Source organism: Dendrobates tinctorius, unplaced genomic scaffold, assembly GCF_039654945.1.
Source record: "Dendrobates tinctorius isolate UK_male_01 unplaced genomic scaffold, ASM3965494v1 ptg000003l, whole genome shotgun sequence".
Taxonomy (NCBI): domain Eukaryota; kingdom Metazoa; phylum Chordata; class Amphibia; order Anura; family Dendrobatidae; genus Dendrobates; species Dendrobates tinctorius.
This window is the reverse complement of record NW_027361671.1, coordinates 58,643,107-58,659,065: the sequence shown is the minus strand read 5'-3', so window position 1 is coordinate 58,659,065 and position 15,959 is coordinate 58,643,107. Positions and strand designations below refer to the sequence as shown.

The 15,959-nt window shown below is 38.4% G+C and overlaps 1 protein-coding gene across 6 annotated transcripts in view; it reads left to right on the top strand.

Annotated features, from left to right (window-relative positions):
• The window catches only part of SEMA6A (semaphorin 6A), a 322,215-nt gene that overhangs the window by 167,137 nt on the left and 139,119 nt on the right, over positions 1 to 15,959 (top strand). For 4 of the 6 annotated variants that reach the window (XM_073553999.1, XM_073553967.1, XM_073553964.1 and 1 more), the window contains exons 12-17: positions 1,328 to 1,483; positions 2,178 to 2,354; positions 4,460 to 4,600; positions 4,739 to 4,819; positions 7,396 to 7,454; positions 7,768 to 7,788. In XM_073553999.1, coding sequence (XP_073410100.1) covers positions 1,328 to 1,483; positions 2,178 to 2,354; positions 4,460 to 4,600; positions 4,739 to 4,819; positions 7,396 to 7,454; positions 7,768 to 7,788 — 635 coding nt within the window. Of the gene's footprint in view, positions 1 to 1,327; positions 1,484 to 2,177; positions 2,355 to 4,459; positions 4,601 to 4,738; positions 4,820 to 7,395; positions 7,455 to 7,767; positions 7,789 to 7,917; positions 7,966 to 15,959 lie in introns of all 6 variants that reach the window. The other 2 variants (XM_073553966.1, XM_073553963.1) reach the window with 1 other exon arrangement.

Genomic DNA, 15,959 nt, shown 5'->3' with positions numbered 1-15,959 from the left:
ATATATCTGTATAATATATATATATATACACACACTGATATCGTCATGATATTGAAATGAGTCCACTTTTAAGTGAAAATTCTCACGAATCAAAATGTATTCAGTTCCCCCAATCAGTTTGACAGCTGCAGCTTATACTGAGCAGTGAGAGATCTCAGCAACACCGTCATGCTGATCAGTCAGGATAGGTGGGCGGAGATTTAGTTAGATTTCATAAAAGGTTATACAACCATTCTAATGTGGATTTTCAAAGTAAATTAACATCCTTATCAAGTCTAAGGTATCTACTTAGTGGTCTATATAGTTTTAATCGTAAAATCTGTGGACAGATCCAGAAAGCGTCTGATGGTCGGGAATTGTATTGGCCATCAACAACTGTGATTGGTTCTATTGAAGACAATCAGCGGTCTTTTAATAACTTGCTTAGACAGGCCAATGACACTCACAATTTGCAAAGAACGATCGGTGATATAGTAGACTGATAATAGATTGTTCTTTCCGGATAAACTGTAAATGTTCTCGGCAGCACATGTCCTATTTATACAGGATGATATTCTGCCAAGAATGATGATTTTTTTTTATCAAGCTTAAAAATCATTTCACCCAATGAATGAGTGGTACTCATTCATTGGATGATTGTTAGCCATTTACCCTGGGCGATTTTTGCGAACCGAGCAGCGACCAGTGTAAATTCACCCTTAGAAACACTCCTAAAAGTTATATGTAAGTGAATCGTTTCTGGTGCAGTTTTCTGAAATAAATACATTTATGTTTACTTTACAGTGTTTTACATACTTTAAAATGTTTCACTTTACACTTTATGTCCTAAAGTCTGAAATAATTGGGATAAAAGAAAGTCATTAAACATAGTTTCTTCTCATCAGGGTATTCGGTCTTTAACCAAAGAAAGCTATATAATAAATATCAAATGCAGAATATGTCATCAAAGTTGACATTATGCAACAATTATTCTACATAAGGCAGTGAAAATGTTTACTTTTAAACATAAAATGAAACAATAAAGACTTCGCTATTGACATTTTATCCTATTAAAACTCAAATATGATTGTATAATATATGATAACGAGCGATCTGTCGGTATTTGACCACATTAGTACACGTTACCCCAAATGAGTAATTGCTTCCTGAAACCAGAGGATTTAATTGTAGCCTTGTTTGTGGAATCTTCCTGCTCCTTTTGGATATCGTGCAATTTGCTTTGTGCGGTAAACAACTTATATTGAGGTTGAACTGCGGAAACCAACATTTGTACGATACTTTATTATGTGCTTCGTGTCATTTCCATATTTTCCATTTCCGTCTCCAGGCCCGGCTGCTGTGCTGGATCAGTAACAGTAGAAAGATATGCCACATCCAATGACCTGCCAGACGACACTCTTAATTTCATTAAAACTCATCCCCTTATGGACGAGGCCGTGCCCTCTATAGTAAACAAGCCATTGTTTCTGCGGACCATGGTTAGGTAAGCCGTTTCCCATGTCTAGTAGTGGATAGTGCATGTGATGATGTTAGGAAATGCGTATCAGGTACTTTGAAGGTCTGTAAACATATCTGCTGTTTTTGGCATTTCTCCAGCACAAAGTGATGAGAACTCAGGGCAGATGCCACAAACGTCCCAGGGCTGCTTTCAAGATATGAAATGTCATTTCAGCTGTGCTAAAACCAGATGTCAGTGAAGATAGAGATCAGGAGGTCCTTCGTTATTAGATTGCCTCATGAGATTTGATAGTGGGGGGGGGAAACCTTCAATATCACACCAGCATATTGGCCAATTTACTTTTTGTGCCATTACGCTCTGTCTCTTGATGAGATTTACAGATTATTTTAATTAATTCACTGTTTTATATAAATCCTCTAAGACTCATGAAACAGCTGCACAAAAACACCATGGCTGGGTTGTAGAAACATCGGTTTGAAAATACAGTTTGTCCAAATAGTTTTACTTTAGCTTAACCTTTTTTTTTTTTTAACCCAGACACTTTTGTTTGCAGGAAAAATGGTTAAAAGTCCAGTTCTTGTTGCTATTTAGGAGTTATTGTCATTAATCAGAACTCCCAATTATGTTACCCAAGTTACCGTCAATATTTCTCTAGTGCAAAAATAGTACGTTAAATCATTTAATAATTGAAAAAACATTTTTTTTTCAATTTGTTCAGGTATCGCTTAACAAAAATTGCAGTTGACACTGCTGCGGGCCCATACCACAATCACACAGTGGTGTTTCTGGGATCGGAGAGAGGCGTTGTGCTCAAATTCTTGGCAAGGACCGGATACAGTGGCTTCCTTAGTGACAGTCTCTTTTTGGAAGAGATGAATGTGTATAATGTTGAAAAGTATGCAATTTTCTTAGTATGTATGTAAGGTTACTTATTGTACTTTGATGTTGGCCATATGTATTAGATTTATATTAGCTGAGCCAATTTCGACAGGACAGCCAACCATTTATTGTGTATGGGGGTATATTAACTCTCCTAACAACAGGCGTTGAGTAAAAAAGGATCAGACATGTTGAATTTCAACATGCCTGATCCTATTTATTCATAAGGAGATACTCTGTATCCAGAGGCATCTGGTAGTAGTTTACTCCCTTTTTCCTTTTGAGAATACATGTATAGTGCATGTGTGGGAGGAGTCATACAGAATATCCTTTAACCAAGCTAAACCAGACCATGGAAGAGATGTCATATTGTTAAACCAATTGCATCATGTCTGATGCCATAAAATAGCTTTGTATTTCTGAAATATAAACAGCATTCTAAACTAGTATATCCAGAACAATAGATGTCATTGTTTCTACCTATTGGTAAAGTCTTTGATAAATGAAACTGGCGGATAATTCCAACCCTTAAATATTAATTAAGGAATTAAATAAAGGCACAATTACTGGTTTCTAGGCAAATAGTTGAACTTTTCGGTCATTTTCATGCTTGTTTACACAGGCAGACCAAAGCCAACGATTTGCACTGAGCGATATATACTAAATTGCTTTGTGCACATAGGATGCCAAAGTTCTCAGCAGCTGGAGTCCTGTTTACACTGCATAATGCACTGCTGAGAATGATGATCTGCAATGCTGCCCAAAAGATCATTTCATCCATTGAGCAAGCATTTTACTTGTTTCTCAGATGATCAGCAGCCTGTTTATATGGCAAGAGAAACGATTAGCTTGCATTGTTAATGTCCCTTTAGTCACCACTTCGTTAAGCAAGCTGACTCAGCTGATTTTGTAGGAAGAGGGGGAGACAGAATGTGCAATAGGAACTAATTTGGTGGAGAAATGTCTAGGTGAGAGGTATAAGAATTGCTCCCCTTTAAGGGATTGTGTAACCTACAACTGAGGAATCTAAGTATGATAGGTGCTGCATTACCTTCAGGTCTGGAGATCACGCAGTGTAGAACAATTGGTAGGAGGATAAGCACATTAGTCTGCCCTGCTGTGCTAGATTGAAGAATTCTGGAGGACATAGTAAGGGATTGCATCATGCGGTTTATTCTCAACGCGTTTCAAAGGTGAACTTCAAAACGTGTTGAGAATAATCCGTGTTACCTAATCCCTAAGGGTACCGTTACACTTAGCGATGCACCAGCGATCCCGACAACGATATTGATCGCTGGTGCATCGCTAAGTGGTCGCTAGTGAGCTGCCACACAGGCAGATCTCACCAGCGACATAGCAGGGGTCGGGGGTCACTACTTACCTGTCAGAGGCGACGATCCTGACTTCCTCCCGCCCACATCCACGCGTTGCTCGTCGGCACCACAGGAAGCCCAGCAGGAAGCACCTGACGAGAAATGGTCCAGGACGTTCTCGCGCAATCAGCGATAAGCAGCGGGGGAGCCGGTCGGAGGTAAGTATCACATGTAACGATATCACTAGCAATATCGCTGCAACATCACAAAACTAGTGACGTTATAGCGATATTGCTAGCGATATCGCTTAGTGTAACGGGCCCTTTACTGCTTTTTCTGGAATTTATCAATATTGCACAGCAGCGCAGACTAATTCTCTTATCTTCCTACCTATTGTTCAGCTGATCTTGTAACTTCCATTTTCAAACTGATTAAACCACATTGGGCATCACTTCATTCTATCTTTTACGTGGCTGTAGTTGCTGCCTTTGAAGGTAGATCAAAAGTCATGGGATACCTGATCTTATAATTAAGGCATTTGCTATCAATATTATGTAATGTATTTAGTGGAGAAACCCACTTAAAAGCTCAACTATAAATTTGATCCGTCCTATGGTAAAAAAGGGAAGGATTGAACCACCACAAGACAGTTTTCCAACATGTTGTAAACTCGGGCTAAACCAGATGAAAACATATTTTAATTTGTATCTACTTGTAAAGATACAGAATCAATTCATGTTCATTTCCAATAGTTATGCAAATATACAGTACAAAAATCTAGCACAATTCATCTTATTTCTTTACAAAGGTGTAACTACGAAGGAACGGAGGACAAGAAGATTATTGGGATGCAGCTTGACAAGCATAACAATGCTCTATATGTTGCATTTTCCACCTGTGTGATCTGGGTACCGCTTTCAAGATGTGAACGTCATATGAAGTGTAAAAAGTATGTGCTTGTTGCGTGTTTCCAGATTTTACACGGCTAGCGTTTTGATGTTCATTCCTGATTGCACAGAATGCTCTTTTTATCACGGGTTAAACGAGATGAACTCCTCACTCTGTGCTCTCTTTCCCTTATGTCTAGGACTTGTATTGCTTCCAGAGACCCATACTGTGTTTGGTTGCGAGATGCGGGAACATGTTCACAGCTGTCACCTGGTGCTAAGTAAGTTGACACAAATCGCAAGATATAGCTATTCTGGAGATTGTCAGTAAATGTTTTAATTGGATAAGCAATTGACTTTGTATTGGAGGTCTGACTAGTGTGAAACATTTGTAATTAAGATAAAAATTAAAAAACAGAATGCATAACGTACCGTACTGGCCGCCTGACACAAAGACAATGTTTCCATTCTGCAAAATAAGAATTAGCCTAAGAATTTTAACAGTGCTAGTTCTGTAACAAGACAAAGTTGTCCTTGGCAAGCAGGTGCCTCCATTCCAGCTAGCAGTAATTATAAAAAAAGAAAAAGAAAAAAATAACAGGACTTTTCATTTCAAGAAACTTCTTGGAGACACCATATATTATCCTCAGTTACAGTGGAATATACAATTTGAAATTTAAAGCAAAAAAAAACATTAGAACTTGTTTTTGCAGATCATCACAGAGAATTTGTTGTACTCAATGCGAGATTTACAGTAAAGGATTTTATTTAGTTTGGTGCACAGTAGAGGGTCTGATTGTTTTTGGAGATACTTCAATACCTCCCCTATATTGCTGCATTTAAGATGTATCCTCAAGAGAATGATGTGATTGATTCATTTGGCCACACGCATTCTCAAAATTTCCAAAAGCCTGGATCCTCTGGGGCCTGCTTAGCATAGCTGACCATTGACCGTGATCACTATGGGTCACAGTCTTTGGCAGGCATATTTTCAACATCTGTGTGATCACGATCAATTATTCCATTGGGAATTAATGTTGTTCTTGTCATTACCAATGTGGCCCTTGCAGAGATTGTAGAAATACATTTATATAATACTGTTGGTACAATAGCCTTTTCAAGCGCTATCCGCGGCAAGGACGTGGAAAGTCTGCTGTGTTAGAGGTAAGAAAGAATGGCAAGAAGATTGCAAATAAAAAACAGATGTGAATATTCATAATAACTGCAGCCTATTACTTCACAAACCACTGAAAGCTTAATGACTTCCAGGGGTAAATCATTATTTTGGGTTTGGTTTATTTGGATAGTCATTATTGTCGTAAGCCATAACCTCCATCCAACGAGACTATTTCTTACGTACAAGTAGAGTTTGTTTATTAGAAACAAAAATAAGAAGTCACTTTACCCACAGTAAGTCATTTCCATATTGTTTTCATTAACAAAGCAGAATTAGAAGCAAACGCTTCTGGGTTGAGAGCTGACATCTGACTAACGTATGGAGTAACTTTCTAAAAATACATGGACATCTGAGCAGCATTCCAAGCCACAGTTGACAGGATGAAGCCTACTGCATAGACACAATATGATTATTGTGTAAGGAGTTGTTTGGGTGACACATGCTGTTCTGTCCTAACTACCATAGCTTTTTTGCATAATGCCCAAGCCTTATTAATTTCATCGCTTTAAGATTGACAACCAATGAAATTAAGAATTGACTTGTCTTAGGAATGTTTCGGTCTCACCTGATAATACTAGGTTATATATCACATAAGCACTCTAAAGAAATTAGACAAATATTAAGTATCTCTCAAACTTTAATATGTTTATTACACATAGCGTAACCCCATCAAATTCTTCATCTCTATTCAAAAGATGCCTCCCAAGCAGGACTGCCAAAGTTTGCTACAGGATCACCAACTCATTCTGGACATTTATATATTAGAGAGTAGTAGGAAAAAAAGAGTATCTGGAATGTACCCACACAAGCAGGGGAAATGCAAACTCTATGAAGATGTTGTCATTAACCAAATTTGAACCTCTGGTCCCAGTTGGATTACTATGACTATGTTACCTACACAGAGTAGAAACATAATTATTTGCTCTATAAATTATCCAGCAGTGATATTTATAGAAGCCTGTAATCTTTAATTACCAGACCTGTGAAGTATTGGGTCCAGGCCAAATATAAGACCTTGTAAAATGTTAGGTTGATAAGTATATAAAACCAAACTAAAACTACATAAAACCAAACTGAAAAATAGGGGTAATATTGACTATTATGGCTGTGTCTGCATTACGATTTTTCTTTAATTGATCATTTAACCAACAACAAACTTTAATCCAGTGTGTTTGGGCGCATTCAAAATAATTTGAAAAACCATACAAGACCGGCCTTTATAGAGGTGCGTCGGCAAATTCAAGCAGTAATTTTAAGTAAGTGGGGTTATAGACTCTCAATTATACATGAACTCACCACTGGACATCATTCTTGTAGAAATTTAACTTTAAATGGAGTTATTCTATATTTACTTTTGAGGCTAAAATTTGCTAAAATGATAGGTTGAAAAATCCATAAAAAGGCTTTCATTACATGACATCAAGCTAAGATGAATTTGTACTTGAAAAAATAGAACAGATGTCACAGTAGCCTGGAGTTTGACTTACATTTGCTTTTAATGGGTTGTAGTCAAGGTCACCATGTCTTCTTTATGCATTTTCTTTTTTTCTGTTTTATTTTTGCACTTTTTGACTTTTTTTTTTCAAACTGTGCATATGAAGCTTTGATGTTTCCACACCAGCTGCATGTAGCCTGTGTACTAGGGGTTCCTAATCCTATGTTTTTCTTCTCCCTTCACAGAGTGCCATTTGAGCAAGATGTAGAGCATGGCAATACCAACGGACTAGGCGACTGCCAAAGTAAGCAAAGAATCAACCCTGTGTTTACTTTGGGTGAAATAAGCCTTCTAAATTCCCAGAGTCAACATTACCTGCAACAATAATAGCAAAGACACTTTGCATTAACGAGCTGAAAGAATTCTATCATTGTGACTCTGACATGAAAAGGAACCTCAATGTTTGCAGAAGGGGAAATGGAGAGGGCATTTACAGTGTTGAGCTGATGTGGTAAAACTCACAGAAGTAATAGGTGGACGAAAGTGTTAGATTTCATGGACCATACATTATATAGAGGAAGGAGAAGTAACATATTCTTTCTTTGTTTCTCTTCCAGATTCTTTTGTGGCATTAAATGGTAAGAAAAAATATTTTGCGCATTGAAAAATTGGTTTATGATTTTTTTCTACTAATGATGTACGGTATGTTAAAATATTGTTTGCCATTGCACGATTTTTAAGTTTGTACTTTAACTATTTTTCCATAGAGTTTTCTACTGCACCTCCAGATCAGGAAAAATTTTACACAGTGTATGGTCAGTTTATACATGTTTTGTAAACCATTTGTAAAGCAGCTTTAGTAATAGTGGTATTAGTCTATTGTAGACCTTTTATACATGTCAGTCGTATGGAGTTAACCAAAATTGCCATTTACGAAAAAGCAAGTTTATTAAAAATCCAGTTTTTTTCAAGTTTTTTTCTTTATTCGTATGGCGTATTTTTTTTTTTTTTAAAAATTACAGACTACAAAACTATCAAATTAAAATAGTGATAAATTGTAAATGCGCGGCTAAGAAAAAAATGTTTCAATAATTAGAAAATAGATTAGAATCGGAGTGTTTCTCCTGCAAAGATTTTTTAAGGTTGAAATTTCATTTGCACCTCCTAAGCTATTAATGCAATGTGGCAAGAGTATTAATATTTACTTCTCCCAGTTGAAGTCTTGTATTTCACTGATAAGGGGATATAAGATATGAAACTTGAAACATTGCAAGCAGAGGAAAAATATTTCTATTAAAGGAGAATAGGAACGGTTGTGGAAGTCTGATATCCATTGCCACAGACAAAATTAATAAATTGATATTACATTAATAATATATTCCGCTCCCTTAATCTGATAATGCCTGGTTAATGACCTTCCAAATTGCTTTCCTGACAGTATTTTCATACAAATTAACAATAAAAATGATATTTCTTCCCATTGTACATGTAGGTGGATAAATGACATATCTAAATTTATACAGAACTTTCAGTACTTCTCAGACAGCTCTCTATTGTTTGTGATGGGTATATTTTGTCAAGTGAAGACAAAGTTGTTAAAGTCTCTAATTAAATGCAATGTGGTTTGAGTTGCTAAATTATATTTCTTATAGGCTGAGGATAAAAATCTAGGCTTTCTTTTCCCTTTCTCTGCCAGAGAACATTGGTTAGACCAATATTAATACAGACTATTCTGTATTCAAGTCTTGTATAGGAGGCCACACATTAGATGTCAATAAAGAAAAGGAACGGGCAGTGGAGTTTAAACATGCTCAAATCTTAAGGTGCTGAAGTTTTACTTACTCCCAATTCAAAACACTTGCACGCTCGGCTAAGCTACTGAGCTTTACATGAGTATGAGAGAGTCATAAGTAATAGCAGTCTGCTCATTGTGCATTTGGAAGTTAATGGACAGCTTAAAGGGGTTGTCCACTACTAGGACAACACCTTCTTAAATTAAATTAAATGTTCAGCCCCAATAAAATAATAAAGGCTACACTCACCTCCTGTGTCGGCGCCATTGCAGTGGTGTCAGCACTCGCTCTCCCTGGGGGCTGTAATGCGGTGTTGTGACACTTAATGCCAGTGCCCAATCAGCGCTGGCATCCTTGTCCCCGCCTTCAGACAAACAACTTGGAGAGGAAGCCCAGGAACAGCTACAGCACTGGCTTACTCTTCATGTTCAGTTTGTCCAAAGGCGGAGACAGTGCAGCCGGCACTGATTGGGCACTGGCATCACGTGTCGCAACACCAGCTCATAGTCCCGGGTAGAGCGAGTGCCAGCGTAGCAGGAATGGAGAGTGCCGTATAGGCTTTATTATTTTATTGGAGCCAAATATTTAGTTTAAGAAGGGTTTTTCGAAGTAGAGGACAGTCCCTTTTAGATTTTATATCCAGAAGAGGCAATTTTGGTGACTTGGACCATCTTTATAACCAAATATTTCCATTCCTCCTCCGCACTACTAATCCTGCCTTCTTTTTAACTAACTAGATTTCTTTAGTTACTATTACATAACATGTAGTGCATAGCCTTAGCGCTGCGGTAGTGTTCCTAAAGTAGTTGATGTTTCCCAAGTTCTTGTGTCTAGTCCAGTAGTGTCATCGGATTTTAAAAGCATTGATGTTTTAGAAAAATATGAATTTATATGTCGCTGCCTACAAAATACAGATGTGTTGTAATGTAATATTTCACTAATAGAAAACTGAGCAAAGCCTACCTGAATCAAGGTGATATGGTGCAGTGACAGTGGTGAGACTCGTATCAATCGGACATTAATGGTATAGTCTAGCAATATGCCAATAATGCGTTTACCAAGATAACCTCTTTAAAGTGTAATTGTCATTATATAAAAGTAATTACCTATAACAAGTGCTGCTGTTCAGTGGTGGTCTGGGTCCTGAAGTCATATCATCACTCTGAATCCCACCACTCCTGTATGAGCTTGCACATACAGGAATAGTAAATCTGAATACTAAATCAATGCCCCTGTACATTCACTTTCACAAAGCTGCCTATTGACTTTCTGTTGATCCTATAGACCGCTCTGTGCAGGCAACTCATACAGGATCTGTGCACTTCAGAGTGATATTTTGACTGATCGCAGGGAGTCTCAGAACCCAGGTCCCCACTAATCAGCAGCAACGTGCAGCACCTGTCATATATTAAAACTTTTATATGACAATTACACTATACCAATCATGTTTTTCTATGCTGTGTTGGATGATGAGGTTGATCACTTTGAATGATAGAATTGCTACACTTGAAGTCTTAAGGCCCTTTTACATTTAGCGATGCACCAGCGATCCAACCAGCGATCCGACCCGGTCAGGATCGCTGGTGCATCGCTAAATGATCGCTAGTGAGCTTTCATACAGAAAGATCTCACAGCGATGCAGCAGCGACGCAGCGCACGATACTTACCATTCACACACAGCGATCCTGCGTCCTCCCGCCCGCGTCCAGCGTCGCTCGTCGTCACAGCAGGAAGCCCAGCAGGAAGCGCCCGACGAGAAATGGAGCCGGACATTCTCGCGCGATCAGCGATGGACAGCGGGGGAGCCGGTCGCTGGTAAGTATCACACATAGCGATATCGCTAGCAATATCGCTATAACGTCACAAAACCGGTGACGTTTTAGCGATATTGCTAGCGATATCGCTTAGTGTAAAACCCCCTTTAGTGTAGACAATACAAAAAACAAGTCTAGTGTAAACCAATTTAATAATCCCAAGATTGTTTAAAATTATATACTAGCATTTTATTTTATGTAAGAGATTTTCCATAACTATTCAGTTATCTTAATGAGCAAAATAGTAATTTTTATGTAGGATCTAATCTCATTTCATAACAACTGTTGATCAATGATGCGTCTTTCAAGCTCTTGTTGATAAACACTTTCCAACGAGTCTTGAAAGCCACAATTATAATGATTTGACAGTGCTTACTGGATTGTGTAGTGTTACAGCTGGAGAGATGTCGAGTAAAATATACAGTGCATACATTATATTCTCATTTCCAATTACAAAAGCTAATTTGTTAGGGGCTACTAGATTGGGCATACTCATTGCTTTATTTCCAAATTTAAAGTGTAGGTAGCAGATACTATATAAAGTGCCCCTTTTCTGTAATGTGTTCATTTGGTTATCCATGTTTTAAGATTATCAAACTACTAGCTCAAACATATTTATATTAATAAAATAGCACTATAATGAGGTGCATGCATGTTGAGCATCCTACAACTTTTTACTGAACACTTGCCTAGTGTAATTCTCATACCTAGCCTTCACTGTTCTTCTACATGGTGGTGTTTCCCTTGTCTTAATTTTGTGCATTGTTACCCAAATTTGCTATTATATTGCCCCTTGATAGAGATTTACTTTTGCTAGTACAAGACACAATAGAGAAATAATGAACTGCCTATTCCAACTAGACTCGAGCTCATATTTTTCTATAGAAACAATCAGATTTTTGATATGAGCAGCTCCATCAATGTTATCATTAATCAGATGCAATCTCTTAACCTTGATAATGAAAAATCTTGGAGAAGAGCTCTGATGCTCCAAGATAGGGTTACATCCGGTAAGTACATCTTTTAGTTAGTGGTACCCTTTAAGTACGCCATCTCAAATGATTTCATTATATCTGTACTGCGACTAATCACTCTAGACAGGTTAAGGCTGGATGAGATTCGGATGATCAATCTAATCATGATAAAGATTATGATTTCATGTAATTATCATAATAGCCCAATCTTTCATTTATGGCATTGATTTATTACAAGGTTGATATTAACTATTAACTCAAGGAAATTAGAGCTGGGGATATATTACTTCCATGAAATCCATCTCTTAGTGCAAGCAAATAGAAGATAACTAAGGTGACTGTGTAGGCACATGGAAGATCAAAGGATTCATTTAAAGCACAACCCTTCCTGTTCCTTGTTAGTAGAACATAAGGAGCATAAATGATTCCCATGAAATCAGAGAATCTTGACTTTTCTTGATGCAGTTGTTCTTTATTCCGTCACATTTAGTGTCATCTTATGATCAAATTTCAGAATAAGAGACGTGTAACTAATAAACGTTGCTGCTCACGACAAAAGCCCATTTTAGTTTCTATACAATTCACAACAAAGGTAGAGAGGAGCACAAGATGGTGCTACTTTTCTTGTGTTCTCTCCTTAAATGACCATGCACATTGTCAGTATCATGCTGTGTGCCATTGTTTTTCTTCTCAGTACATAACACAATAGTCTTTCAGATTCCAGCCGAAGTGTTTATTCTGCGTTCAGTTCCCGGAAAAAGACCCTTTTGTTGCTAAAAAGGAAGGGTGTCTCTTTGTTACCTGCAGAAACTACACCACAAGTGGGTCAAACAGTGTAGCATTTGTCCTAAATATGTATTGTTTCTTTGTAGCAAGATTTCTACTTTATTGACTCTACAAGGAACATTACTGACAGATGTCTGAAAGCACAATAGTCCAAGCAAACACAAGCAGCGCTGTTTGCTCAATACATGGATTTATTCATTTATGTTAAACTGTTTTGCCAAGAAAGATGTACATGGCACACTCCATTTTATTCTGTTCAAATACTATAATGAACAGAATGAAGATAGTAAAAACACATATGTCTTAAGGACAATCAGGTTGAAAACTTGTAATTTTCAATTGATGTAAATTAATTGACGAAACCAGTTAAACCACTGAAACCATTTAGACTAAATATCAAATGATATTTACAGGAAAACTGGTTATTTAAAAGTTGACTATCACTTGGAAACACATATTATATATCATAATGGTTGCAATGTGCTACTGATCAGCGGGAGTCTAGATCCTGAAACACCCACCAGTAACTCAAAACACTGGTCTAAAAAATGTATCTTAATTGTAGAAATATTGGTTCATAAGCAACTCTCTCTAACCAATTCTGTATGGACCCAGAGACTTACTATTGAGCCCATTCACCACTGGATGTTGATGCTCCTGTAGATGTGCACTTTAGGGTGGTCTTCACTTTGCAGCCCTTATAATATGTAAAACATGTTTCCAAATGGTAGTTATACCATTACAAATGTGAGACAGAATAAGAATTGTCTAGGCACTTTTACACAAAAATACATATTGGGCAGTACTGCATAAAAAACAACCTATGGCAAGCTGCATCAGGATGTAATCACGACAATGCTACATGAAAATGACTCACAATGTATGTAACGTTTCACAGACATTAACGGGAACCTGTCAGCTGATACATGCTGCCCAAAAAGTGGGCCGTATAAGGATAGTTTGACTTCCTCCGTCAAGCTCCGCCCACTGCCGCACCACCTCTGTTCAGCTCCTCCTACGTCGGTATACGACATGCGTACCCTATATTTAGCATTGGGTACGCAGGCCATGCCGATGTATGCGGATGCCTCCGCATGCGTCGTTTTGATGGTGTGGCGATCTGCGCCGAACGCAACATGTTGCATTTTGTTGCTGTTGCTGCACCGTCAAAACGAGGCATGCGGAGGCATCCACATACATCAGCATGGCCTGCATACCCAATGCTAAAGATAGGGTATGCAGGCCGCATGCCGACGTAGGCGGAGCTGAATGGAGGAGGTGCGGCAGTGGGCAGAGCTTCATGGAGGAAGTCCACATCCCTCCGCAGCTCTGCCATACACTAGTGTGAAACTAGCTTTAGTCAGCAAAAAACATAATTTTAATCACTGCTGGAGACCAAACCATTTATTGACTTGTAATACAAGTGGATCCCCGGCGCTGACAGTAAAAAACCTCTACATTCTTGATTATATCGGCAGAAGGTTGTCAGTCAGTGTCAGCAGGTGGGGAGAAGCAGGTGGGGATCCGCCTGTACAACTAGTTAATAGCGTGGTCCCCAGCAGCAATTAAAAGTATGTTTGTCTCTGAAATGCCGCAGCTTTTCATAGTAAAATATACAGGACTGTGATCGCACAGCCAGGAGCTGATGTATCCTGCCCACGGTTTGGGCAGAATGCATTGGCTAACAGGTTCCCTTTAATCCCACAGTTCTTTTCACATGCTATAGGTATTGGAGTCTACAGACAACATTGGCAGTTGGAGATTGTGAGCTAGGACTTGAGAATCCATCTAAATAAAGGACCGCTTACAGTGCTTACAGTGCTTTATAGTAGCGTTTGACAACGTGTCTGAGATAATAACCCATTAAAAAACCCTAATTAACCCCACTGCCTGTGATTGCATATTGTGCTGTACAAATTATGCAAGTATCCACTAGGAGATGGCGCATACCTAAGACAGATGTAGAACATTTTGAGGACCTAGTCTTTAAAGAGGGTTGCAACATGTTCAGTCTGGAAATAGATGCTTTGAGGTCACAGTTTCCATTTTGTCTTTTGACAGAAACCTGCAGAAGGATATTTTCAGCTGGATTTCTCCTTTAAACAACTAAACATCCATAAAAAATGATCTGTTACAGATCAAAACATAGATAACCTTCTTCCATACTTTTCACTAATGCCCCATATAGTTTAAGCAAATAATTGTAGGTTCTATACAGAATTTCCCACCCAAGGCTAAAGGCCCCATATACATCTGTATGGGAACCTAGGTGATGCCAGAGCCAATTGGCAATTTTTGCTACTCTTCCCTTTGAAGACACATGAACACTCAGCTAAGCCAAGAGGTCATGTGTATGGAGAATTTCAGAAAGGGTACTGTAGCTGACAACAGCTTTTGTGTTAGACCATCAGTTATTGTATTTGTCTGGCCAGCTTTTGGAGCATTAAGGTACTGTCACACCTAGCGATGCACCAGCGATCCCGACCAGCGATATGACACGGTCAGGATCGCTGGTGCATCGCTAAGTGGTCGCAAGTGAGCTGCCACACAGGCAGATCTCACTAGCGACATCACTGGGGATGGGGGTCGCTACTTACCTGTCACACCAGGCGATCCTGCGTCCTCTCGCCCGGCTCCACGCTCGTCGCTCGTCTCTCCACAGGAAGCGCCACAGGAAGCTGACGACGAGAAACGGTCCTGGACGTTCTCGCGCGATCAGCGATAACCAGCGGGGGAGCGGTCGGAGGTAAGTGTCAGACACAGCGATATCACTAGCAATATCGCTATAACGTCACAAGTTATAGCGATATTGCTAGCGATATCGCTTAGCGTGACAGGCCCTTTAGGCAATTCTTAATCCTCACAAATAAACTTTTGTAAGTCTTTTCATCACACATGTTAGGCTCATTGGCAAATTTACTGTATGATATTACATTGTCAAATTTAACATTCTACATCCAACTAGCAAAAGTATCAATAGAATGCAATGTACAAATGTTTACGTTGAACATTCATATTTCACAAGCAGCTATAAAAACATGAAATATTTACAGCCCAGAACACTTTTCTTTTCATGCCTAAGATCTAATTAATGATACATGATGATTTAAATCATAAATATGGCCAGACTGTTGATGTTTCATGGATACTAAAGGCATTATTCATCCCAGATTAACAATACTTAAAATAATAGCAATCCTTGTAGAAACCTTAATGATCATACTTTTGAAAACAAAGCAACCAATAGGGGTGATATAAGACCACTACAAAATATGATTCTTGGAATTAAAATTGGAAATGAAACCTCAGGAATAAGAATGAAAATACCTCCAAAATAAATAATTAAAGGGAACAAATCCTCTCTTCTCTCCCTACTTATCTGCCATAGTTAATAATTGTATTTCCCATAATGTAACAATCCTGGTGCATGTTTAATCTTTCC